At 47.0% G+C, this 25,368-nt stretch overlaps 1 protein-coding gene and 2 long non-coding RNA genes across 6 annotated transcripts; 2 read left to right on the forward strand and 1 right to left on the reverse strand.

Annotated features, from left to right (window-relative positions):
• The first annotated feature begins 1,849 nt into the window (after positions 1 to 1,849).
• Positions 1,850 to 15,839, forward strand: LOC132005075 (uncharacterized). The gene is made up of 3 exons (XR_009400718.1): positions 1,850 to 2,257; positions 9,649 to 9,727; positions 15,564 to 15,839. It is a non-coding gene; the product is annotated as an uncharacterized LOC132005075 (long non-coding RNA).
• Positions 14,781 to 23,840, reverse strand: DHODH (dihydroorotate dehydrogenase (quinone)). Of its 3 annotated transcripts, none has more exons than XM_059381835.1 (9): positions 23,764 to 23,840; positions 21,267 to 21,479; positions 20,937 to 21,136; positions 19,672 to 19,754; positions 17,493 to 17,680; positions 16,775 to 16,888; positions 16,203 to 16,339; positions 15,850 to 16,009; positions 14,781 to 15,148 (listed from the first exon to the last, which is right to left on the reverse strand). In XM_059381835.1, exons 1-9 carry the CDS (start codon positions 23,782 to 23,784, stop codon positions 15,023 to 15,025), a joined length of 1,242 nt encoding a protein of 413 aa, XP_059237818.1. In that variant the 5' UTR covers positions 23,785 to 23,840; the 3' UTR covers positions 14,781 to 15,022. The 3 variants fall into 3 exon arrangements, with proteins under 3 accessions (XP_059237818.1, XP_059237821.1, XP_059237819.1); XM_059381838.1 differs by lacking the exon at positions 23,764 to 23,840 and adding an exon at positions 23,639 to 23,724; XM_059381836.1 differs by having other exon boundaries at positions 15,009 to 15,148; positions 16,186 to 16,339.
• LOC132005076 (uncharacterized) lies at positions 17,687 to 20,928 on the forward strand. 2 transcript variants are annotated; one of them, XR_009400720.1, is made up of 3 exons: positions 17,687 to 19,475; positions 20,256 to 20,402; positions 20,587 to 20,928. It is a non-coding gene; the product is annotated as an uncharacterized LOC132005076 (long non-coding RNA). The 2 variants fall into 2 exon arrangements; XR_009400719.1 differs by lacking the exon at positions 17,687 to 19,475 and having other exon boundaries at positions 19,761 to 20,402; positions 20,587 to 20,717; positions 20,800 to 20,928.
• Positions 23,841 to 25,368: the final 1,528 nt, after the last annotated feature.

The following is a 25,368-nucleotide window of genomic DNA, read 5'->3' on the forward strand; positions in this document are numbered from 1 at the left end:
ATTTATTGGAAATTGTGTGAGAAACGAGTTTATCAGGGCACTGAATATAAAAGAAGAACTGTTCATTCATTCATTAAATCTTTATCAAACATCTACAATGTGTCTAGGTGTTTTAGGTGCTGAGGATGTAAGAGAGAAAATCAAACAAAATTCCTGCCCTTCTGGAGCTGACATTCTAGTAAGAAAATAATGATTAGTGGATGGAGTTAGAAGGACATCATGAATTGAGACAGAGGAGTGCACCATATACTATAAGTGGAATCTGTGAGGATGCTGTCCGTGAAACCTAGGAGTTGGGAAAAGGCTTGAATAAGGCAGATATACTGTACTTTAACAGTTCTCAAACCTTGCTGTACTTTAAAATCTCTTGGGAGTTTCTGAAAAATCCTGATGCCCAGGTCAAACCCCATCCCTATTATGTAAAAATGCATGCTGGTGTGCACCAGTCATTAGGATTTTTTTTTTTTTTCCAAAGATAGCCAAAGTGGAGAAACTGGTGAGGAGAACAAAGACAAGAGAAGTGTAGGTAAAATTCAATCTCCTTACAACTTGCAAGCCGCTGATAAACACATGAGATGTGCCGAGCCTGACACTGTTCAAGGAACTCATGCTGCCTTCATCACTACAGACTAAAAGCGACATTATCTGGACAAAAGCCAGACTTCCAAAGCTCTGTGGACACGCCCTCACCCCATACAGAAATTCCTTAGAAACTTACCTTATCTCTACCCACCCTTCCTCCACAAACTTGAAATACATCATCAGTCACTCCTCACAGTCGCTAAGTGCAGCTCTTTCTGCCCACTGGTCCTGTCCCTGTTCTATCATAAAAGCAGCTTTTGTGCCATAAAACATCTCAAGAATTCTTGACCATTGCCCTCGACCGCCCCACACCGGGAACCACAGCCACATTTCATCACATTTAATATGCTATGAATTATAAGCCGGAGGAAACCCTGCCAATTAAACTTGGACAAAATGCTTAAGATGCCATCAATTTAAGATGCATGTCAATTTCAGAGATGTTAAAAACGGCAAAATAATCAACATTTCCGAATTGATGGAATCCTGTGGACCCAAGTGCCATGAGCCGCCACGGAATGAGAACCACCACGTTCTCCCGGGAGTGTACATGACCTTAGTGAGTGCTGAATTCGGAACAGCACATGTTCAAAATTTCAGTTTGTCTTGATAAGAAAATTAAACAAACATGTTCCCACCATCCCTCCTCTTTCTCGCTTATCTCGGTTATCTCACTTCCCCTCAGCCACCAGGGCCCAGGAACGATGAGATCCCACTGCGCCTGGAACATGGACATTGCTTCCTTCGTGCCACCAATTCTCCTCTGAAAATTGCGTCACTGACAGGCGTACATACTGATGTCCTGAGCTTTTTAAAAAGGTTCTCAAAAGTAGCATCAACCCCCTCCGCCCCCCGCCAAAAAGCATCGATCCTGACACTTTATAAATGAGGAACTGCTAAGTTTCAAGATTTTACATCAAACATCATCCTCAAACCAGCTTCCTATCAGTAAGACAGCCAAGCAGAGCTGGTAAACCCACGGAGTCCGTCAAAACTTCAAATATCATCTGCCAGTATGAAATTGGTCAGAGGTCAAAGGTGTGAGGATATTGTCCAAGAGCACAGTTCATCCAAGTAAATTTGAGGATCAAATTAGCTTATGTGATTCATGAATCAGGCAGCATCCCATCTAGCAAGCAGAAAACCATGCTCTGAGGAGTTGTACAAAACGAGGCTTTTATAGGAGAAGGGAGAGCAAGGAAGTTATTTGCACAAAGAAACAAGGAAAGGCTAAGAAGGGGGGGGGGGGTTGTTTCTGGCCAGGACGTCTTCTTTAAGGGGGGAAGGAACAAGCAGGGTTTTTATCACGCAGGTGATCTCGCCAGTGCTGACCAGGAAATTCCAGACTGACTTTTAAAAGGTCACATTCCCGGAAAATGTTGAAACTGTAGTTAAGTCTTGGTTTGCTGTTGCGGGGGATGGGGATGTGACTCCATTTGGGGCTCGTTGTTTCTTTTTTTAACATTATTATAATCGTAATAATCCCCTTGTGTATGCACCTCCAGAAATTCCCAGCCCGGGCTAAGTGGGCACACCCATTTATGGAGACAGCAGACTGGAACTGGAGCAAGGACCCCACCAGCAAGCCCCAGGAAGTGCGGGCTGTGGACAGGATTTCAATGCAGAACCGCAGGCTGAACCGAGAGCTGAGGACGGCACTGCGTTCGCGCCTCCAGTAAGTCTAGACTGAGGGCCTCTTGGAAAGCCAAGGAGATCAGAAGCCTGAGGCAAAGAGAGTGGAGCCTGGACAGAGACAGAGACGAACTCGCGGGCCGTGCAAACAGGGTGAAGGAGACTCAACCCCAAAGGGGGTTTGCAGGCTCCACATCTGTTTTTTGTTGTTGTTGTTGTTTTGGGGGGTTTTTGTTGTTTTTTGTTTTTGTTTTTGTTTTTAAAGACTTACTCCATCTATTTGATAGACAGAGATCACAAGTAGGCAGAGAGGCAGGTGAGGGGAAGGAGGGGTGGTGGGAAGCAGGCTCCCTGCTGAGCAGAGAGCCCGTGGGGCTCGATCCCAGGACCCTGGGATCATGACCTGGGCAGAGACCTTAACCCACTGAGCCACCCAGGCTCCCCTCCACATCTGTTTTTTAGGGAAGACCCTAAAGTATTGACAGTCAAAGCAGAAGAAGCCTGTAGCAGCAAAGTGGGGGCTTCTTCTGAGCAGAGCAGTCCCCAGCCCCATGCCCCCCCCCCCCCCAACCCCTACCCCACCCTGCCAGGACCTGGGGGCATCACCTCCAGGAAGCAGCCAAAGACCACGTGGGCCATGGCTGCAAAAAGCATTAGCAAATACACCAAGGAAAACTGCCTAGCAAAGCATTTGGGAACTATGTCCCCAGAGTGCCAGCCAGGTTCCAGGAAGAGTTGAGCCATCCCTTCCGGTCCCATGATAGATCTCTCTAGAAGGAGTGGTGTTAAAACTCTGCAAGAAATTAGGGATTGGCATAATTATGGCCCCAGGAAACTGTCTGACATTAGTCCTAGCCACACAGAGAAATTACGGCAGCTGCCCGAGGCTCTGCCCCCAGGTGCCTCCTTTCCTCTAGGGAGGCACTGGGCTCCTTCCACGGTTGCAGAGTGTGTCCCACTGGATTCCTGTCAGTTGTGTTCGGATTTGTCTCTTCTGAGATCCGAAGAGATGGTAAGAAAGCTCAGTGGTCTTCATCCCCAGCACGCAGCCCAGCCCCGGGCAGGAAGCAGAATCTCAGGAAATTATTGTTGGGAGAATGAGAAAGTGAAAGAGCAAATGAATGTGGGTCAGCCTTCTTCTCTCTCTGTCTCTCCGTCTCTGTCTCTCTCTGTCTGTCTCTCTCTCTCTCATGCACACGTTGTTTCATTGGTTATGCCAGAGTCTCAAATATAGTTGAAATTCTGCCCTAACCAAAATGATTGCTTTTGGGTCCCCAGACTTGGGATCCACACTTTTTGCTTTAAGGTAGGAAGATGTGACTGCATCCATTAGAGGACTGTAAATCCAACATCCAGCAGAGTGGTCGAAGCTCAAAAGGCTGGCCGATTTCTCAAATAACCAAGACCGAAATGGCAACACCAAGGCTAAGAGTCTTCCCCAAGCCTGGGAAGGGGGTGGGGGAGTTCTTGCCACTGCCCCCGGGCAACATTCGGACCTTCGAGGCACAGCTTTGTTCCTGGACCCACCCAGTCAGCCCTAGCGATGAATGGGAATCAGGTGGCACGACCAGACGACCCGACGGCCTCCACAGGCTGTGACTCCTTGTGTTTCCCGTGGGACACTTCCCAGATAGAGTGTTGGAGCCCCAGGAAGCCTCTCCTGGGCTGGCAGGAGTCGGCATGGCATGCTTACCACATCTCTTCTCCGAAAGGCCCTGCCCTTTGGAGCCTTGCGCCTGAGTCACTGCTCGGGTTTGTGTTTCACAAGCCTGGCTGTGCGCCTGTTCCAGGTCTTCCCTGCTCTGCTCCCGCACACGCACGTGTCCCCTGCCATTCTCCTACACGGAAGCCACGCTCACTTCACTTCTCACAGTTAGAACCACAAGGCTCTTAAAGAACATTTTGCTGCCAAGATTCAGTCAACACTAGAGGTTAGGTAACATGATGGTCTGGCACTAGCAACCGACATCTGGAGGAAAGAGAAACCCTTTTTTTTTTTTTAAGATTTTATTTGTTTATTTGACAGAGACACAGGGAGAGAGGGAACACAAGTAGGGAGAGCGGGAGAGGGAGACGCCGACTTCCCGCAGAGCAAGGAGCCCCATGCGGGGCTTGATCCCAGGACCCAGGCGCCCCAGGAAAGAGAAATCTTGAAATATGTCTTAGCCAAGTAGAAAGCAGATTAGCCTATCTCACAGGCGAATAAAACATTACAGTAGGCTTTCATCTGGCCTTAGCTGGGATTAAATTTGGCGACCTATGGAAGAAAACCCCAATAACAGAGGCTTAAGCACATAATGCTTTATTTTATCAAAAGGAGTGGGAAAGTAAACTTACAAAGCTGGTGTTGGAAATTCAAAGAAGCTCTTTGCCTCTGTAGTGACCCTGATTCTCAGTTGTAAGGTGGCTGCCAGAGCTCCGGTTATCATACCCATGTTCCAGGCAACAGAAACCTCCCAGAAGCTATACACAATGCTTCCATTTATATCTCTTTCAGTAGGATGTGATCACATATCCACACCCAGATGCAATGCAGCTCAAAAGCTAAAATATAAACTTTATTTTGGGAATAAATGTAGAATGTAGACCTGTTTACAAGCCAACTGACCTGATATCTTCAGAGGTTTATTTTTCTAGATTTTTAAAAATAATTTTTATCGGGACGCCTGGGTGGCTCAGTTGGTTAAGCGGCTGCCTTCGGCTCAGGTCATGATCCCAGCGTCCTGGGATCGAGTCCCACATCGGGCTCCTTGCTCAGCAGGAAGCCTGCTTCTTCCTCTGCCTCTGCCTGCCTCTCTGTCTGCCTGTGCTCACTCTCTCTGACAAAAAAATAATAATAATAATAATAATTTTTATCTTTTATTAGCATATATATTATTAGCCCCAGCGGTACAGGTCTGTGAATCGCCAGGTTTACACACTTCACAGCACTCACCATAGCACATACCCTCCCCAATGTCCATAACCTCAGCACCCTCTCCCTACCTCCCTCCCCCCAGCAACCCTCAGTTTGTTTTGTGAGATTAAGAATCTCTTATGGTTTGTCTCCCTCTTGATCCCATCTTGTTTCATTTTTTCCTTCCCTACCCCCCAAACCTCTCCACGTTGCCTCTCAAATTCGTCTTATCAGGGAGATCATATGATAATTGTCTTTCTCTGATTGACTTATTTCACTCAGCATAATACCCTCTAGTTCCATCCATGTCATTGCGAATGGCAAGATTTCATTTCTTTTGATGGCTGTATAGTATTCCATTCCATACTATTGCATAGTATTCCGTAGTATTCTATTCCATTGTATATATATACACCATATCTTCTTTATACATTCATCTGTTGATGGACATCTAGGTTCTTCCCATAGTTTGGCTATTGTGGACATTGCTGCTATAAACATTCGGGGGCACATGCCCCTTCGGATCACCACGTTTTTATCTTTAGGGTAAATACCCAGTAGTGCAATTGCTGGGTCATAGGGTAGCCTTATTTTCAACTTTCTGAGGAACCTCCATTCTGTTTTATAGAGTGGTTGCACCATCTTGCATTCCTACCAACAGTGTAGGAGGGTTCCCCTTTCTCCACATCCTTACCAGCATTAATTATAGCGATTCTGACTGGTGTGAGGTGGTATCTCATTATGGTTTTGATTTTTATTTCCCTGATACTGAGTGATATGGAGCATGTGTCTGTTGGCCATCTGGATGTCTTCTTTGCAGAAATGTCTGTTCATGTCCTCTGCCCATTTCTTGATTGGATTATTTGTTCTTTGGGTGTTGAGTTTGAGAAGTTCTTTGTAGATTTTGGATACTATCCCTTTATCTGATACATCGTTTGCAAATATCTTCTTCTCCTGTTCTGTCAGTTTTCTTTTGGTTTTGTTGATTGTTTCCTTTGCTGTGCAAAAGCTTTTGATCTTGATGAAATCCCAATAGTTCATTTTTGCCCTTGCTTCCCTTGCCTTTGGCAATGTTCCTAGGAAGCAGTTACTGCGGCTGAAGTCAAAGAGGTTGCTGCCTGTGTTCTCCTCAAGGATTTGGATGGATTCCTGTCTCACATTGAGGTCCTTCATCCATTTTGAGTCTATTTTCATGTATGGTGTAAGGATATGGTCTAGTTTCATTTTTCTGCATTGGCTGTCCAATTTTCCCAGCACTATTTTTTGAAGAGACTGTCTTTTTTCCATTGGACATTCTTTTCCTGCTTTGTCAAAGATTCGTTAACCATAGAGTTGAGGGTCTGTTTCTGGGCTCTCTATTCTGTTCCACTGATCTATGTGTCTGTTTTTGTGCCAGTACCATACTCTCTTGATGATGACTTTTTTTTTTTTAGTAGCTTTGTAATAGAGCTTGAAGTCTGGAATTGTGATGCCACCAACTTTGGCTTTCTTTTCCAATATTCCTCTGGCTATTCGAGGTCTTTTCTGGTTCCATATAAATTTTAGGATTATTTGTTCCATTTCTTTGAAAAAAATGGATGGTAGTTTGATAGGGATTGCACTAAACATGTAGATTACTTTAGGTAGCATAGACATTTTCAAAATATTTGTTCTTCCAATCCATGAGCATGGAACATTTTTCCATTTCTTTGTGTCTTCCTCAGTTTCTTTCATGAGTACTTTATAGTTTTCTGAGTATAGATTCTTTGCGTCTTTGGCTAGGTTTACTGTTCTAATTGTTAAAAAGACTAAAGAGACACATAGGTGAGCTTTGATTGACTGTGGAAGGTATTTTGAAGACAATAGGGAAAACTGGCATATGGACTGAATGTCAGAAAATATTTGAGAATCATAGCTAATTTCCTTAGTTGTAATGATAGAATTACAGTTTCATAGGAACATGTCCTTATTTTTAGAAGCTGCAGGCTATGAAGTACTTAGGAATGAAAAGTTCCCACATGCACCACTTCCCTCAAAATGGTACATCAAAATACAATATATCAATAGGTAAAAATATCAATAGAGAAAACATGGAAAAGATAGTAAGAATTACTGAGTCTAAGAGTAGGGGGTATGAATATTTATTACACTATTCTTTCAATGTTTAAATTATGTCTAAATTCCTTGTGATAAAAATTAGGTGAGAGCAACTCCCCATTTGGTTTGGCACAGCCTCCCATGAGACTGGCTGCCTCCTGGCAAAAGGGAATGATGTTCTTTTGGACACTCTTGGGTCACTCTGTTCAGAGGGTCTGCTAGTGGGTTGGCCCCCCACAGTCAGCCAGGGTGGATTCCAGAGCCTGTGAGTGTGGAGAGAGAGGACTACATCTTGGCCCTTAGCTTCTCCCCCCATTACCCAGGATACAGCACAGCAACAAAGATCCACAAATGCCATAACCCACTTGAAATAACAACGTGACAGGAGGTAGAAAATGAATCCACTACGCAAAATCATCATCATATAATGTGAAGGCATCAGTGGTGTACGAAGACACTGCTGGGTAGAGTACAACACACACTAGACTTGAAACCAGAAGAATCTGTCCTCCTTCCAGCATTTGTACCCATAACATCTGTGGAGCATTTCCGCCTCCTCATCTGTAAAATGAAGATCATGACCACTGCTTCCCCTGCCTCACAGGGCTGTCTGAGGACCAAGGGAGATATTGTATGTAGTTTTCTGTAAAGTTACAAATGTACAAGATTATTATCCAGAACTTCTTCATCCCATGACACTCCCATGCAAACATCCACAAACACCATAACCAAATGAAACTTTTCAAAATTCTGCTTGTAGTGGTTTAGAAGTATCTCCACAAATTCTCTGGTTTTCCTCCTTCAAAAATGTAGCCATTTTTCCCTTCCCTTTGAGTGTAGGCTGGACTAAGTGACCTGCTTCTGATATAGGGTTGCCAGATAAAATAAATGATACCCAATTAAATTTGAATTTCCAATAAACGCCAAAAAATTTTTAGCATAAGTATGTACCAAACATTGCATGGGATATACTTATACTAAAAGTTTATTCATCGATTATCTGGAATTCAAAATAAACAGGGCATCCTGTTGCTTGTGTTTGTTAGTTTTGCTAGAACCAGCAGCCCTGTTCTAATGACCAGAATGAAGTGGCCTAAGTAACAGTTTATGACTCCAGCACTGTATCATGAAAGACATATAGCTTCTACCTTGCATTCCTCTCTTGCATGACTCAATCTCAACAAGCCAGATGCCATGGTTTGAGGATCCTTGGGCAGTCGTGTGGAGAGATCTACTGACTCACCCAGCCAACAGCCAGCGCCTCCTCCACAGGAGCCACAGGAGCAAACCATCTGGAAGGGGATCCTGCAGCCCCAGCTAAGCCTCCGCTGACTGAAGCCCCCGCCAGCATCCTGGCTGCAGTCTCATGAGAGAGGCTGAGCCAGATCCACCCTACTGAGCTGCTCCTGAATTCCTGACCCAGAGACGCTGTGTGGGATGAGAAGTCATTGATGTTTCAAGTCATTGATGTTTCAAGTCATTGGAGTTTCAGGCTCAGCCCTGGCTGGCATGGAGGTGTCTTCAGAAGGTTCCCCACATTTCCTAGGTTCTGAGCTTTGATCACCAAACTCCATTCTACCACCGTATTTCAGTGTCTCTGAAGGCTTTTAAAAAATTAATTCTACACGGGGGAAGTCTATCCGTTAAAAGAAGATGAACATTTTTTTTAAGTACCCTCCATGCCCAGCATGGGGCTTGAACTCACAACCCTGAGATCAAGAGTCATATGCTCCACCAACCGAGCCAACCAAGAGCCCCAAAAGAAGATGAACTTTTTTGAAGGCAAAACAAAGGGAAAGAGGACTAGTAATGCTTTTCTTTTATTTTAAAGTTTTTTTTTTTAAAGATTTTATTTATTTATTTAACAGAGAGAGATCACAAGTAGGCAGAGAGGCAGAGAGAGAGAGAGAGAGAGGAGGAAGCAGGCTCCCTGCTGAGCAGAGAGCCCGATGCGGGACTCGATCCCAGGACCCTGAGATCATGACCTGAGCCGAAGGCAGCGGCTTAACCCACTGAGCCAACCAGGCACCCTAGTAATGCTTTTCTGAATGTCCTGTGAGATCCTTTACCTGCATCAGAAGGAGATACTTGGGCGCCGAGGCCCAGTTCTGCTGATCGCTGGCTGCCTGGTTTGGGGAAGTTACTTAATCTCTCAATCCCTGTGTTTGTTTGTTAAATACAAGCATGATACTACCCATTTGCAGGACTTTCGTGATGATGAGAAATATTTAAAATAATCTTCATGAGGCAGGTAGGAAGTGATAAGCACTATTTCACTTTGTCCAGCCCTTTGAGATGGACAATGTCCTTCTTTTCCTTTTACATTTGGGAAACTGAGGCACACAGCATTAACATGACTGCTCACAGCGAATAAGTACCTAATGTGCCAGAGACACAGTACACATCTTTGTAAAAGCTGCGGTAAGGATATCATTTAATCCTCCAAACAATTGTTTTTCCAGGTGAAAAGATGGGGCATCAGCAGGAATAGTGAGTCTCCTGAGGTCGAGCTCTGAAGTCTGCGCTCTTCCCCCAACCACAGTAAGTCAGGGAGTGAACAGCACTCCCTGGGGTGGGCCTTCCCCTGGTATTATTCCCAGCCCTGCAACCGTCCCCCAGCGGGTGCTCCTGGCTCCTGGGAGCTCCTAATTACTGCCGCAGGATGGAATGGGCCAGACACCTGAATCAGAGACCTTCATTCGTATCTGGTCCACAACCCAGTTTTCATGGACTGGTACAGCATCAGCTCAGATCTTAAACAGGCAGATTTCTGCCTTCTCTGAGCCAATGAGATGCTGGCTGGCCCTCCTGGGTGGCCAGCCAGCTGGAACAGAAGAGTACAGTCTCTTCAAGATGGGGCCTGTGCTCTCCAGCCTACACCTGAGAGCAGAGCTGAAGGGCCCCCAATGTCCTGCACACTCGCTTTTCCTGCCAAGGGGCACTGATTGAATGCCACCAGCAACCTCCTGAGCTATCCGAGTCACACCGCTGGCCCTGAGATGAAGACGAGCAAATCATCTCAACTATGGGTCTCAGTCTCCTGCTTGACCTCAAGAACACCTTTCTGATGGGATGTTTTCCTGCTCCCGTCCTCATGGATAACTGGACAAAAGGTACTGGCTAAGGCACCTGAGCCAGAGCAGCCCGTTGGAAGGTCAGCAGAGAAGGGCTATTTTTTTTTTAAGATTTTATTTATTTATTTGACAGACAGAGATCACAAGGAGGCAGAGAGGCAGGCAGAGAGAGAGGGGGAAGCAGGCTCCCTGCTGAGCAGAGAGCCCAATGCTGGGCTCGATCCCAGGACCCTGGGATCATGACCTGAGCTGAAGGCAGAGGCTTAATCCACTGAGCCACCCAGGTGCCCCTGGACCTTCCCCTTTGAGGGAAACCACTGCCGGAAGGAACCCCAGCCCCTTCTGATACAGCACTGTGCCCTCCTGTAGGCCCCACCAGCCGGAGGCTGACCCAAACAGGTAAGAATGAGAGAACCCAGAGAGAACTATTCCCCTTATGTTTTCCTTCCCTGTGGTCTGACTTGGTGGAAGCCTCTCTCTCTCTCACACACACACACATAGAAACGGATGTGGCAGTCAATCTGGCTGCAGCCCAAGGTGGCTTGCTAAACCCACAGTTCCTGTTTTCTTTGTCCACAAGGAAGAGACATAATGTAAGTTATTCCCAGGCAGAAAGTAGAGAAGGAAGAACAGCTTATTCCCGACCCACAGTTGGAAAGTCACATGTGGGGCAACATAAGAGGAAACAGTCCCTCCCTTACAAAGCTGGAGAGAAAGTAAAACTTGGCAAACCTCTCTCTAATGGCAATTTAGCAGTTAACTATCAACAATGTAAGTGCCTCTAACCTTCGCCCAAGCAGTAACACTTCTGGGAGTCTATTGTACAGAAATTCTAGTAGAAGAACAAAAGATACATAAACCAAGACACTCACTACAGCACCGTCTGTGATGGGAACCGTGAAGACAGCCTACACACGCCATCAGGAATCATTGGTGTGTCTACAGCTGTCGAAAACCAGAGTTCTGTCAGAAAATACATGGTAGATCTTAAAGAACACTGAAAAATTCCATGATGGTACGTGAAAAAAGCTAGTTGCAGAATAAGCTTTAACTTACTAACTGCTTATATTTAACTAATGTGAAATTGGCCAGGCCAATTATGCACAGAACATAAAATATAGGAGTGAACAATGTATTAGCAAATGGTATTAGAAACTCGGAGCACCATTCCACTCAATGATCCTGGGCCCCAAAGGGCTACGTGGGCATCGTCAGTCTATGTCTCCTAGCACTGTGGGCTTCTCTGGGCTCTGAGCAACATTCTGAGAATCAAGAAGAATTCATACTCCTTCTCTCACATGGCCCCTGAACGCAAGCCAACTCCTTACTCTGGTCCTCAAGGGAGAAACAGCCACCTGTGCAACTGTGCTAAGAGACAGAATGTCTGTCTCCAACTGAGAACCTTCCAAAGAATAACTCTTCCTGATGCCTTCCCTTTCCCAAGCAGCTAGTCATGAAGCCATCAGGTGGCGCAGAACAAGGCAGGTGCCCGCAATGGGGCAAAAGACAAGCAGGTGGCACAGAGCATGGAAGCCCACGCTGAATGAGGGGGCTTGTCCGCAAAAGCAGTGGAGGGGGCACGCGGTGAGGAGCCTCAGAGTCCCCGCCAACCAGGAAAGTGAACACAGAGTCGACAGGCCAACACAGGGATCAGAGCGTCAGTAGTGTACGGAGGATGTCTGCTGCGGGAGCAGCCTGGAGCAGGTGTCAGAGCCGCAGGGCGTTAGGAGGGCCAGGGCGGGGCAGGGGGTGGGGGGAGGGCGGAGGGTGCCTGGCCCCAAGCAGGGAAAGGGATGCCCACACTCTGCAGAGAGTGGAAACCGGGAATAAGATATACATGAGAGGATGGGCCAAATAAGAAAACAGAGTAAGTGTTAAGAGAGCCAGCGTTTCCATTGTCAGACGGGAGTCACAAGTACAGGGAGGGAAGAAGCTAGAATGAACGTTGTGATTTGGGATTGGATTTTTTTTTTTAAAGATTTTATTTATTTATGTGACAGAGAGAGAGATCACAAGTAGGCAGAGAGGGAGGCAGAGAGAAAGGAAGGGAAGCAGGCTCCCCACTGAGCAGAGAGCCCGATGTGGGGCTCGATCCCAGGACCCTGGAACCATGACCTGAGCTGAAGGCAGAGGCTTAACCCACTGAGCCACCCAGGTGCGCCTTGGGATTGGATTTGAAGGCATCAGTCTGAACTCATGGTTTTCAATATATAGAAGTGTGTGTGTGTGTGTGTGTGTGTGTGTGTGTGTGCTGACACACCTGTGTATTCCCTACTTGTCCACTGAGAGGGCCTGGGAGCAGCAAAACCCCCGCCCCCAGTGGCAACAAGCCCTGCCCCCATGTAGATCTTGATTTTTTAAAAGATTTTATTTACTTGAGAGAGAAAGAGACAGAGCACAAGCAGGGGGAGGAGCAGAGGGAGAGGGAGAAGCAAGCTCCCTACTGTGCAGGGAGCCCAACAAGGGGCTTGATCCCAGGTCCCTGAGATCATGACCTGAGCGGAAACCAAGAGTCGGAGTTTCAACCGACTGAGTCACCCAGGGACCCCAGTTCACAGTTTTGTATCAGTAGTTGAGGCTCACTTGGATTCTTTTTTTCTTTTTTCAAAGATTTATTTAGAGAGAGAGAGCCCACAAGCAGAGGGAGGGGCAGAGAGGAGGAAATCTTCAAGCAGAAGCTACACTGAGCAGGGAGCCCATTGCAGGGGTCAATCCCAGGACCCGAGATGATGACCTGAGCTAAGATCAGGAGTCCAGCGCTTAACTGACGGAGACTCCCAGACACCCCATCTGCTGGGTTCTATGCTCAGGGTATCACAAGGCCAGGACCAAGGCGTTGGACAGGCTGGGTTCTTACTCAGACAGTTTGGAAAGAATCTGCTTCTAAGCTCACTGAAGTGTTTGGCAAAATCCAGCTCTTTGTGGCTGCAGGTCTGAGATCCATTTCCTTGCTGGCTACCAGCCAGGGGCCAACACCTTCCTTCTCATGCCCCCCACCCGCCTTCAAAACAGCAACACTTTGATGCTTTCTGATACTTCTGATCTCTCTGATGTCTTCTTCCGCCAGAGAAAAGTCTTGCTTTTCATGGGGCTCATGTGATTAGATGGAGCCCACCTGGATAATCTGTCTTCAAGGTGGCTCCAACATTAAACCACGTAACTTAACAGTCATGGGAGGGATAGCTCATCACGTTGCTAGGCTCCAGAGAATGAGGACAGAGCATTGGGAACGGGGGAGGCATTTTAGAAATGCTGCCTACCACACAGCGTGTAGATGAAGTGACATGTCTGTGCTCCTCTCCTGATTTTTGATGGTTGTGTTGCAGTTGTGCAGCGAAATGTACTTGTTTGCAAGAAAGCCACACTCCAGTATTCAGGATGATGGGGCATTAGACCAGCAATGTACTCTCATAGGACTTGGTATTAAAAAACACTTCTTTGTCTTATTTTCCTAAAATTATTCTATACATGTGTGCACAGAGAGATAAAAAGATAGCTATGAACATATGTGTTTGTATATTAAAATTTTTTTCTGGAAAAATCTATAAAGATTCAAAAGTTACCTGTGATTACCTCTGGGAAAGAGTTACTTACAGGGGAAAAGAGGTCCATGGCTTTTATTTGGGGCTATTTTTTTAAAAAAGAGAAAGGTCTTTGAAAAGGACAGCATGAGACAAGCTGTTGGTTTCGTGGCAAGAAACTGAGCCGACACAGGAGGGCCCAGCTGAGGCCAAGATTCAACGACGAGGCAACGGGACCCATAAGCGCCATTACCATCCTGGGCCTCTTGCAGAGCTTCTGAGAAATCGACTTTAGAATAAAATCCGTACTGAGGTGATGGGAACAAAGGTGATTTCCTGCCAGCTGTGAAGGTGCACCAGACCTAACAGCACTGCCCAGACACGGTTTCCAGCTTCTCTCCGCCATTTGCTTTTCGGTATTGAAAAGACTGGTGTTGCTCAGTCTCTCTAGTTAATGCACACCTCTTTAGCATCTTGTCTAAAGTCTTCGAGCACCTTGAGAACCTGTCTGCCCGATGGCACCCCAAGTCACAAATAATAAAGGGGACAGCGAGCCCATTTTCCTGTGATGGGTTGAACCGTGTCTCCCCCCAATTGCTACGTTAAATCTTCTAACCTAGACCTCCAGAGCGGGCCCTTATTTGCAGAGATCCTATGTTTACCGAGGGGACCAAATTAAATTGAGGTCGTGGGAGTGGGGCCTACTCTGACATGACCTGTGTCCTTATAAGAAAAGCTGAGGACCCAGATTCACAGAGGGAAGACAACATGCAGACAGAGTGAGGATGGCCACCCACAAGCCCGATTCTTGGAACTTTGTCTGTGTCTGAAGTATTTTCAAAATAAAGTGAAAAACTTTAAGTAAATAAAAGTTAAGATAGAATGAAAGAGAGTCAAGCTCGTCAGAAGCTCGATGCAAACCCCAGACAGCAGAGACCCACGAGGACCTACAGTATCAGGGCAAAGCCCGGGGCCCTCCAGGTAGGGCTGGGATTTAAATCAGGTTTTAAATGGCTTTATTTTTTCCATGATTTTTTTTCATGATTTTTTTTTCCCTCAAATATTTAATGTCCTTGCAATATTAATGGGATTTGAGTCCAGAAAGAATCATTAACACAGTTGTGGTTCAACAAGTGATTAAAGAAAGCCGCGCGTTGGTTCTGGTGACACTCGTGACTGGCTTTGACAAAAGCTGGGCCAGAGGAAGGGCTCCTGTGGGTGGGGGACGTCGCTCTCCTCTCTCAATCCAGCCACAGAGACCCTCCTGCTTTAGTGAGAAGATTCCACATGAGGCTTGCCACCGACAACGTCCTCACCTCCGATGATCTGCTCCAATGGCATCTGTGATTCTGGTAAAACCCTGTTCCCTGGAAAAGGAGAAAACAAAGCAATTTCAGCAAATGATGAAGGACAGCTCCTGCTCTCGCTGGCAGGCCATGTTCGCTGACTGCCCCTGCCTCTGTCTCCCCCAGAGGCATGCCTTGTGCCTCCTCTGTGGTCCTCGCCCAGGAAACTAGAGGAATTTCCATCTAAGTCTTCACACCGGGAAGAGAATCAATGTCAAGTATTAACAGCTCCAGCTCCCTGACCTCAAGCCAATGTTACTGAACAGGGTAGCTGCCCAAACTCCTCAGGCCCATAGACAACACTGTCTGGGAAGTTAATCTTGAATTCGGCCCTGTTTGTCCTTTGTCAGAGAAGCAACACAGTCATCTTTCCCTGTCTGTGTGGGGGGGGGGGGGGGTTTTTTTTTTTTTAAGATTTTATTTATTTATTTGACAGAGACACAGCGAAAGAGGGACACAAGCAAGGGGAGTGGGAGAGGAAGAAGCAGACTCCCCACCAAGCAGGGAACCCGACACGGGACTCGATCCCAGGACCCCAGGACCACGACCCGAGCCGAAGGCAGACACCCAGTGACTGAGTCACCCAGGGGCCTCCTTGCCCTGTGTTTCTGAATCCCTTTTGGATTAATAGAGACAGTGAATAGCACCTCCTTCACTTGAATCTTTGAAATTGATGCCACATTTAAGTTCTCCTATTTCAAGCCACCTGTGGCCCCACTCACTTCAAAAGGGCCTCCAGCTCCCGCTTGACCCTGCCCACCACGGGCGGTCCGCAGTAGGTGAGGGCCGTGTACAGCTGCACCAGGGAGGCCCCCGCCCGGATCTTCTCCAGCGCGTCCTGCCCGCTGCTGACACCGCCAACCCCGATGATGGGGACTCCGCCTGCACCGAAGCACATGCAACAGCGTCAGGACAGCTGGGCAACACGAAAGCCTCAGTGTGCCTGCCACCCTCCAGCCCCTGCTGAGTGCAGCAGTTCAGGGAACCCTGATTCGGATCAAACCCCAGAGCCTGGCGAGCCTCACACAAGTGTGAAGACACAGGGACCGAATTCTTGCCTTGGGTGAGTGCGTACATCTCCCGGATGGTTTGGGTGGATAAGTCCCGGAGGGGCTTCCCGCTCAGACCTCCAATTTCAGCGCGCAGGGCACCCTGGAGGCTGGCAGGGCGGCTCACTGTGGTGTTGGTGACAATCAGTCCATCGATGCCCAGCTGCAGTGAGAGAGAGAAAGCCCTCCAGTCAGGGCTGGTGAGAACCACTGACTTTTGTCCTGCCCAAGGCCCTTAGGTAATAAGTGGTGGACTAGGATGTGAACCCAGGATTTCCAGGTTCAGTCTGTGTTTCCACCACTCTCCTATGACACAGGGACCTGGGGTCACACTGGAGACAGTGACAGAATACCCCAGTCTGACCCAAGCTGCAAGCACTAGCCTCAGACCCCTTGCTGGATGAATGTGGGAGGAAGAAGTACAGGGAAAGGACTCCTCCAAACACTCGCCCTGTATTCCGTGTCGGGTTACATCATGGCACATACCAAACCCCAGCTCTCACCATCACAGAAAGGAAACCGCACACTAGTCCAGCTGGCCAGATGCCCCCAACCCACAGGCAGGGAGGGGTGTCCCAGGGCCCAGCCCGACTCGCACCTCTCTGACCACGCTGGCGATGTCCTCCTTGTCCTGGGCTGTGAGGTCAGGTGCGATCTTCACCAGCACGGCTGGCTTGCGCACTCCCTGCAGAGCGTCCCTCTCCTGCAGCACCTACAGTAACATGTGGCCAGAGACGGGGTCCCCTGAGGCCACAGCCCCCAGTGCACAGGACTGCAGCCGCACATCAGCTCATTCTCACACGGAAGCACCAGCAACATCTCCCTTTCCGGAAGTAAAGCTCTCAGTTATGCCAAGGACCCCATGAAGATGAATCTGATTCTCTTGAACCAAGGGATCGCCAAGATTAAATCCCTAGTGTTGTCACTGGCATTAGCTAATCTATTAAGGTTTATTTAGACTTCTTTCCTTAAAAGTTAGTAATTCCTAACAAGGAATTACTGTCAAAAATACTATTTGATAAAGAGTCATCCAATTCATTCATTCAGTGTGCTCACTGCTAGGGACAGAGAGACCCAGGCCCCTGTTCTCTCAGACCTTATGGTGTAACAGCAGGAACAGGTGACTGAGTCATTAATCACTGTTGAGCGTAATCAGGGTTACCAGAGGGGATTTCAAGGATAGAAGGGGGCCCTATCGGTCCAGGTGCTAAGGCCGGCTCCTCAGCAGTGATGATGAAGCTTCCCTCTGGAGAAAGAACCGGAAAGGAGTGGGCTGGAAAGGCGGCCCAACGGAGCCCAGACGTGTAATTGCCTACCTTGGTCAGCAGGTGGCGCAGCTCCGCCTTTCCCTGAAGGCTCCGCAGCCCCGCGGTGTTGGGACTGGACACATTCACTACCAGGTAGTCAGCCAAGGGGCCCAGGACACGAACCCCCTCCGCGTAGTCCGCAGCTGCGTCCACCGAGGTTTTATTCTTCCCCAGGTTTATTCCCAGGGGTAGCCCCTCTGTGAAGATCGCTCGTCAAGATTTTGTCCCCAAATGCCATTTCCAGTTTAACATGCTCACAACGTCCTTGACTACACGGCCGGCCGGCCAGCGAACAGCCCTGTAGGTCTTGACCTCTGCACGGGAACTTCCCGAACCGGTGGGCAAACACCACGACAGCGGCGGGTGCTGCGGCCGGCTGACCCAGAGGAGCTCACCACCTTGGCGCAGCAGTGTCAGGGCAACCACTAGCTTGTTTTACTGCATTGTGCCCTTTTTCTTTTTTTTTAAATTTAATGGAAAATGGAGCAATTTGGAGTGCAAATACTAGTGATAAAAAGCTAGAGCTCATAAGTGTCATACAGACCGTTGGAAATCCACAGGCATGTCAGAAGGGGCAAATGTTTACACTCAAGGGCTGTCTGCTGGCCTTGAGTCACGTGACCCGGTGGGCAGTGATGAAGAAAAAGCAAAATTAAAGAATATGTCTACAATACTGGAAAATGTTTTCTACTAATCATGCCTAAAGTATAGAGGTACAACTCTTTAATAACTTAGAATTTCAGCTCTCTGAGAAGGGATTCCCCCTCATAACTAGGGTGAGCGCTCATGCCAGGGCTCCAGGATCCAGCCTAAGGCTGGGCATAATTATTAATGCCTGCACCCTTCGCTCTCCAAAATGTCTGCTTGCACAGTAAGTACTAAGCCAACCAACTTAAAAACCCGTGGGATTATCGAACTGCATTTTGGACTTTAAGAAAAACATTTCAGAAACCTGCTATCCATCAAAGCAAGAGGTTGTCTGTACTTCTAAGCGACCACCCTATCTGCAAAGGTCACGGATACCTCAGGGGTGCTCACTACTTCTTCCAGCTGGTGATTGGGAAAAGACCTGGAACTGCAAGTAAGCCCCCAAAATGTGTGTCAGGTTGGTGGGATCAAACAGCAGCATCCCACCTTCTCATACCCTAAACTAGTCACCCTTTTAGTCATCAGCTTTAAAGTAAATATACCGTGGGGGAAGGGAGGTGAGGAGGGGGTTAGCGTTCAGTTAGACAAAAGCTCCACAAGGCCTCCAGACTTCCAGACTTCCCAAGTCCAGCCTCCACCAAGCCAAACCATTTGTAAGCTGATTGTTCCCTGAGCAGGTAAGCTGGCTTTAAAAAAAAAAAAAGCATCCCTTTCATGCAGCTAATGGATCCTCTATCAGCAGTTAGCTACCCAAAGGGCTAAGACTTTGAATTTAGAAATTCCTGAATTACTCCGTCCTAAAAAGGCATCACAGCTTTTGCAATTTCTGTTCCTTAGAGAACAGAGAACACGAGACTAAACTCCTGAAAAGAGGTCCAGAGGGACCCAATGAGGAAAATGGCCACAGCCCCACACAATCTCAGAGGGCGACTGGGAAGGTATGGAGAGGACAAAATAGGGCTACACACACTCACATGCATCCTGAGGGACAGCAAAGCAGAGTCCCCGGAGAACATATGGAAGCATCCCAGAATGGGGGTTTCTGAACGAGTCATAAGGATAGTTTCCCAAATGCCAGGATCAGCTCTCCCCAAATAGGAAGGAGTATGAGTCATTTTAATGGCCTTCTTTATGCTTCTCTGTATTTACTAATGCTTCTATAATTAACATGCATTATTTATAGACACACAAAGGGACCATAAAGCAAGATGGAGGAAGACGGCGCTCAAGGCCTGCTCACGTCTTTACCAACCATGTGACCACAGAGGAGCCGCTTTGCTTTGCTCATTTCCAAGCTGCCCCAGTTATGATATAACCCAGGTTATATAACGAGGCAGAAACTAAGTGAGTCTTTGCTAAACTGTAAAATTCAGTTAAAATCTTGGCGCCTGTGATAAAGTCAGGAAAATTCCCTAGTTCCATAGTGGTTTTTTTCCTATTGCTCAGTCATGTTTATTTCACTAGGAATGTTCCTGACGTTTCTCCCACAGGTTTCCTTCCAATAAAGGAAGAAAGTCCCTCGAGAGCACCCCCACTTTACCTTCTGTGAGCCTGGCCTGTTTCTCCTGTCTGGCCCGCAACCTGTGTTCCACCACCGAGAGTCCGTGACTGTTAAATCCGTATCTGGAGGACAGACGTGGGTAGAGAGGGGACTAGGTTAGAGCCCTCAGCCAGAAGGCAGAGACTTTGGGGAGCTGGCTTCAAGGCCATTTCCACTATACTTCTGATTTTTAGAAACAGGATAAAAAGAAATCAGAGTCAGTTCTTAGACTTCCAAAGTACTTTGCCTGGAAATACCGATCCCAGCCTGCATTGCAACAGAAAGTCAATAACTTTGTTTCTAATGTTGGAAAATTTCCCTGAAACAAGCATGATGAAACAGGATGTGCGGCCCAATAAAATTCCCCAAGGGCAGTCTTCCAGAAGGCCATCACCGGACCCAAAGATGCTGATCAGAATCTCCCAAGGAGGCTCTCAAAACTCCGATACCAAAAAGAATAGACTTTTCATTTTCTGGGTTCGCTGTAGTGAATATTGCCCAGGGCTTACAAAGAGAAGGGCTTTACACTAGAAGGCTCTCTCTTACTAAAAGCAGCTGTACATGTGGACTATTAAATTTTCCAGTTTACTAAAGGCCAGGACTACACGGTCCAATGCAAGAACTGCCAGCGACATGTGCCACTGAGCACCTGAAATGTGGCCAGCCCAAACCGAGCACGCTGTAAGTCACACGCACCCTGGATTTTGAACACTTAGTACCAATGAAAGAAGGTAAATAGCTAATTAATCATTTTTATTTTGATTATATGTTAAAATGACATTTAGAATACATGATTTAGAGTTAAAGATAATAACCATAAACAATAATTACATATAATATATTATTAAAATTAACTTCACCCACTTCTTTTTCTTATTTTTTTGTGGCCACATGAATATGTTATGTTACACGCAGAGCTCACATTCTATTTCTACTGGACAGTGCTGGGCAAGGGCACTGGAATAACAATGTGGAAAAAGCACAAACTCTAAAGTCAAGTCTACATCTGCACTCAAGTTCTCCCGCTTATGATCTCCAGATTATAGGTAAGTCATGTAGCTCTCGGAGCTACAGTGTGTATGTGTGTTAAAGTAGAATACCAAAACCTGTTTTTCTGCCTGCACACAGGAGATGCTCAACACAGCTCCTGAACATTCTAAATAGCAGGAAAATGTCCACACTGTAGGACAGAAAAAACCGGCAGATCTTACATCGCAGAGTGCCCTGCGGGGAAGGAGGCCTCCACGGTAGAGCTGTTCACCCACCTGTTAATGACGGCTTGGTCCTCAGGGAGGCGGAAGACCCTGGGTCTCGGGTTTCCTTCCTGAGGTTTCGGAGTCACGCTGCCTATCTCAACAAAGCCAAAGCCCATCTTGTAAAGTCCGTCCACAGCTTCCCCATGCTTATCAAACCCTGCTGCGATTCCAACTGGATTTCGGAACTTATGGCCCAGGATTCTCACTTCCTAGGAAGAAGGAAACAAAGCCAGACATACGCGGGCTATCCTGGTATTTCTCCAAGGGCAGGCCACAGCCCATCGAGGTCAGAATTACCTATAGAGCTTGTTAATCAGAAGGTGTTCCGAGAGCACCTACCAGCATGTCAGAGTCTTGAAACGTGGCACGAGGAAGGAGCCCCAAGGAGGTGAGGCGAATAGCCAGCCTGTGGGCTGCCTCGGGGTCCAGCAGCCTCTGCATCGCCGGCATCAAGTGTTCAGCGTAGAAATGTTCATCCCCCATGGCTGTCAGGTAGGAAGTGAAGAGAAGTCCCCCACCCCCCAGGATGACCACAGCATCCTGGGCCCGCTTCTGGGGGAGAAAAAAAGCCCATTTAGAGTCCCACAAGGCAGACTGCAGTAAATTCTCTGTGCCCTTTACACCCATACACACAGGACATAAAGACATGTCACATGAAGAAACATCCCCAGCCTTCTGCTAACTCTGGTCTCCTCCATTTCTAGTCCTGCTCCCACATTGGCCTCAACTTTCAGTGGCTGTATCCACACTTCTTTTTTTTTTTTTTTTTTAAGATTTTATTTATTTATTTGACAAAGATCACAGGTAGGCAGAGAGGCAGGCAGAGAGAGAGGAAGGGAAGCAGGCTCCCTGCCAAACAGAGAGCCCGATGTGGGGCTCAATCCCAGGACACTGGGATCACGACCTGAGCCGAAGGCAGAGGCTTTAACCCACTGAGCCTGCCAGGCGCCCCTGTATCCACACTTCTGACACTCATCGTGCCCTGAAGGACTCCAAGCCAGAGGTTTCAAGAGAGGCAGTATCGCCTCCTAGGGGACCTGTCGTAGGTATTTTGGAGGACTCAGTAAAGGCAGACATCCTGCATTGTTGTAGGCTATTAGATGAATTGTCCCTGTCCTGTATGACTTTTGAACATCTTACTGACACTCAGTATGTAAAAAATATCTATTCATATTATCTGAGCCTACAGTCCACCACATAAACACAACTATCTCCTGCACAGACTTTTCCAGGAATGCAATTCCCTCAATGACTGAGGGATAACTACACTGCTTTACACAGAACATTACTAAGGATTATTCCCCATTTCAGAGATCTCAGGAATGGTATAGTGCTTTGCTTGGGTGTTTGACAATAAAATATTTTTTTTTTAGAATTTTTTAAAAGATTTTATTTATTTCTCAGAGAGAGAGCCTGAGCACAAGCAGGGGGAGTGTGAGGCAGAGGAAGAAGCAGACAGAGGGAAAAGCAGCAGGCTCACCACTGATCAGCCCCAATGTAAGGTTTGATTCTAGGTCGCTGGGATCATGACCTGATGTGAAAGCAGATGCTTAATTGACTGAGCCACCTAGGCGTCCCTGAGGCACTAGAATATCTAGAGACTTAAACACCTGACTATATCTCACTGAGTCATGCCATAACACTTACATGCTGAAATACATGTTTTATTATAAATTCCTTCAATTTCTCTTTTATATTCCAGTTAGGACATTAGTTGAACTTTTAAAATAATACAAAGACAGACCACATTATATACATAAATTCTACTTCAGGATAATAAAAGCAGTTGCAAAATATTTTTTATCAAAGAAGCATCAGGTCTTAATGAGTCAAGAATCACAATCCTATTCAAAACATGCTTCATAATGCTTTTTCTCTGGTTATTACTGCCAGGTGATGAGTCATTCAGTCAGTCAGTCAATCATCTGCCCAACAGTTATAGAGCACTCCGAGGAGTGCTCCTCAAGGAGGACAATCCCAGGAGGAGACAGTCATTGGTCAATGATCACGCAAACATGTAACTGTGAGGATTGCTATGAAGAAAAAAAAACGTATAGGGTAATAATAGAACCTCGAGGTGGAGGAAGGCTTGCTTGAGAAAGCAACTAAAAGCTGACATCCAAAGGATAAATAGGAGTTAACTAGGACGCAGTGGGGCTCAGGAAAAAGTGTAAAGGTGCTCTCAGTGGCAGAAGGTAATGAGATGCATCCAAGGAAGAGGGGAAGGAGAAGGGCTTGTTGGAAACCAAGGAATAAGGAAAAGAACGACTTAAAAAGAAGCTGGGGAGATAAGCAGGGACCCTGGCCAGAATAAAGATTTGAGTTTTGCTCCCTACACAAGTTAGTGATGGGGTCAGATCTGCCCTTGAGGATCACTCCCGGCTGTTAATACAAAGCAAGTATTTGTTGTCTTGTTTCTAATGCCAGCGGATTGTAGAACGCCCCCTTAATGTCAGCAAGTATCTGGACGCGGTTCACAAGCCCCCGCCCTAAAATTTCATCTAGAAGGGTTGGGGCCGTTGCACGTTGGATCCTGCGCACGGTGTTAGGCGGTCATGTGTTCACTATACGCCCGTGTGTCGGGGTCAGTAAAGGTCTGGCCCACGTGCGCTGGCAAAGACCTGCATCTACCCAGACTCGAACGTGCTGTTACGCGTGTTCATGCACACGCACTGGCATTTGCAGGTGCCTCCACACACGCACAGACGTACCCGGGGCCCCACGATCTCGGAGCCGAAACCCGTCCACACCTCGCTCACGTTAGCCCTTTATTCTCCTCTTGCCCCACACCTCGCCCGCAATACTAGCTACTGCACAGCCCACTTTCTCAACTCACTTTGAGCTGCCTCCACGCCATGCTCCTTCCGCCTCTGGACCCGCCTCTGGCTCATTTCCATTGGAGGAGATGGCTGTGAGCCCTCCAATCACCGCCGCGCTGCTGCCACTTCACCAATCGCCGGGCAAGAGGGTGGGGCCGGCCTCCCGGCGGCGGAAAAAGCCTCGCTCCGCCCCGGGGGCGTGGCTGGATGCCGCTGCGCGCTATCACGGCGGCCACGCCCCTTCCGCCCCAGGCGCGGTACTTAGTCTCTGAGCTGTGAGGTGCTGCGGCTCGTTGGCGCTGGGGGGTGCACGGCCCCGTGTTCTGGTCCAGCGACGTGGGCGAGAGACGTCGCATATGTAGATCTTCAGTTCTAAGCAACGCGCTCACCAATATCATGATCGTTTAAATTGAAAGCTCTCGGTAAAGCACGTGTTGGGAGTATGTATCAGACACCGTAAATAGGGAATGAAAGACCGCACTGTGTAAGATACCCGAGTTGACTTCAGAGAAGATTCCATCAGCGCCAGGGTTCACTTAAAAATGTCTGAAACGTATGTATGTACGTAAGTATGTGTGTTAATGAAGGTTTTGGGAAATCTAGACTTTGCAGCAAAGTCCTGCCCCCGAACGGTTTCATTGCTGCGAAAACCTGGTGGACGCTATTTAGAAACCTTCCATGTTAATTGGATACTCTTTTTCCTGGCATTTGAAGACATTTCAGTTTTTTAGCTTCAGTTCCCCAGTACTGTCTCCCCAAGTGCCCATTCCACCCGCCCCACACAGAATTATTTCTTTCACCTTTTAAATACTTGACATTTGCCATGCATTTACTCACGTTGACTCCTGCTGAGATGACCAGTCCCTCTATCTCAAGATGGTCAAGTGCTGGGGAAAATTTCTTCCTCATCTGTGTCTTCATAGATATATGCTGTCCAGTGGCACTCTCTTTATTAACTACAATTGTTAGGTCTTACCCCCCCCCCAACTAGACTGTAAAAGTTTTAAAAGGAACATACCATATTTATCTTTAGTTCCATTACCGCATTATTTTTCAAACTGAGGGAGGAGTGTATTCTTGGCATAGACACTTGAGAGAATATTGGATACCAGTGTCTTTCTGTAATGATTTTTAAAAATAATATAAGTATCATTTGGACAACCACCTGAACCCTGAAACCTACCAAGCTATTTCAGTGCCCGCATTTTATTGTATTCGTTCTTATATTTTGGTACCAAGAAAGAAAACTGGCTGAAATAAACGATGGATGGCTTGCAGGTGAAGTACAAATGACATGCTGTCTGAACAAAGGTTTTTCAGCAAGTTAAATAAAGAAAAGTGGTGAGAGAATGGATTTTTGCTACAGTATGAGAGAGCGTACCTGCCAAATCAGAACAACCTGTGTGGTCATAGCTTGTTTCTCTGATAGCTATTTAGTGGTCAAAACATATTTCTCTGTCTGATAGCTATTTAGTGCAGCCCGTTTTCATTTCATTGGTTTTCAGTTCTGTTTGTATTTAATTTGTATTCTTCCATCAGATATTTATTTTTTGGTTTTTATGATTGTGTAAGAGCTTTAGCATATAGGTTATGCCTAGTTTTATGTTTGAATGTATTTAAAA

This window comes from Mustela nigripes, chromosome 17, assembly GCF_022355385.1.
Source record: "Mustela nigripes isolate SB6536 chromosome 17, MUSNIG.SB6536, whole genome shotgun sequence".
NCBI lineage: Eukaryota > Metazoa > Chordata > Mammalia > Carnivora > Mustelidae > Mustela > Mustela nigripes.

What these genes read in the sequence shown, in the direction of transcription:
- DHODH (XM_059381835.1), bottom strand. Translation starts at nt 23,784, where the DNA reads ATGGCGTGGAGGCAGCTCAAA. An exon ending in TCGCCAGCGTGGTCAGAGAG is followed by an intron (nt 16,340 to 16,774) that starts GTGCGAGTCGGG and finishes CTCTCACTGCAG; the next exon opens with CTGGGCATCGATGGACTGAT. An exon ending in GAGCTGGAGGCCCTTTTGAA is followed by an intron (nt 15,149 to 15,849) that starts GTGAGTGGGGCC and finishes CTCCTTTTCCAG; the next exon opens with GGAACAGGGTTTTACCAGAA.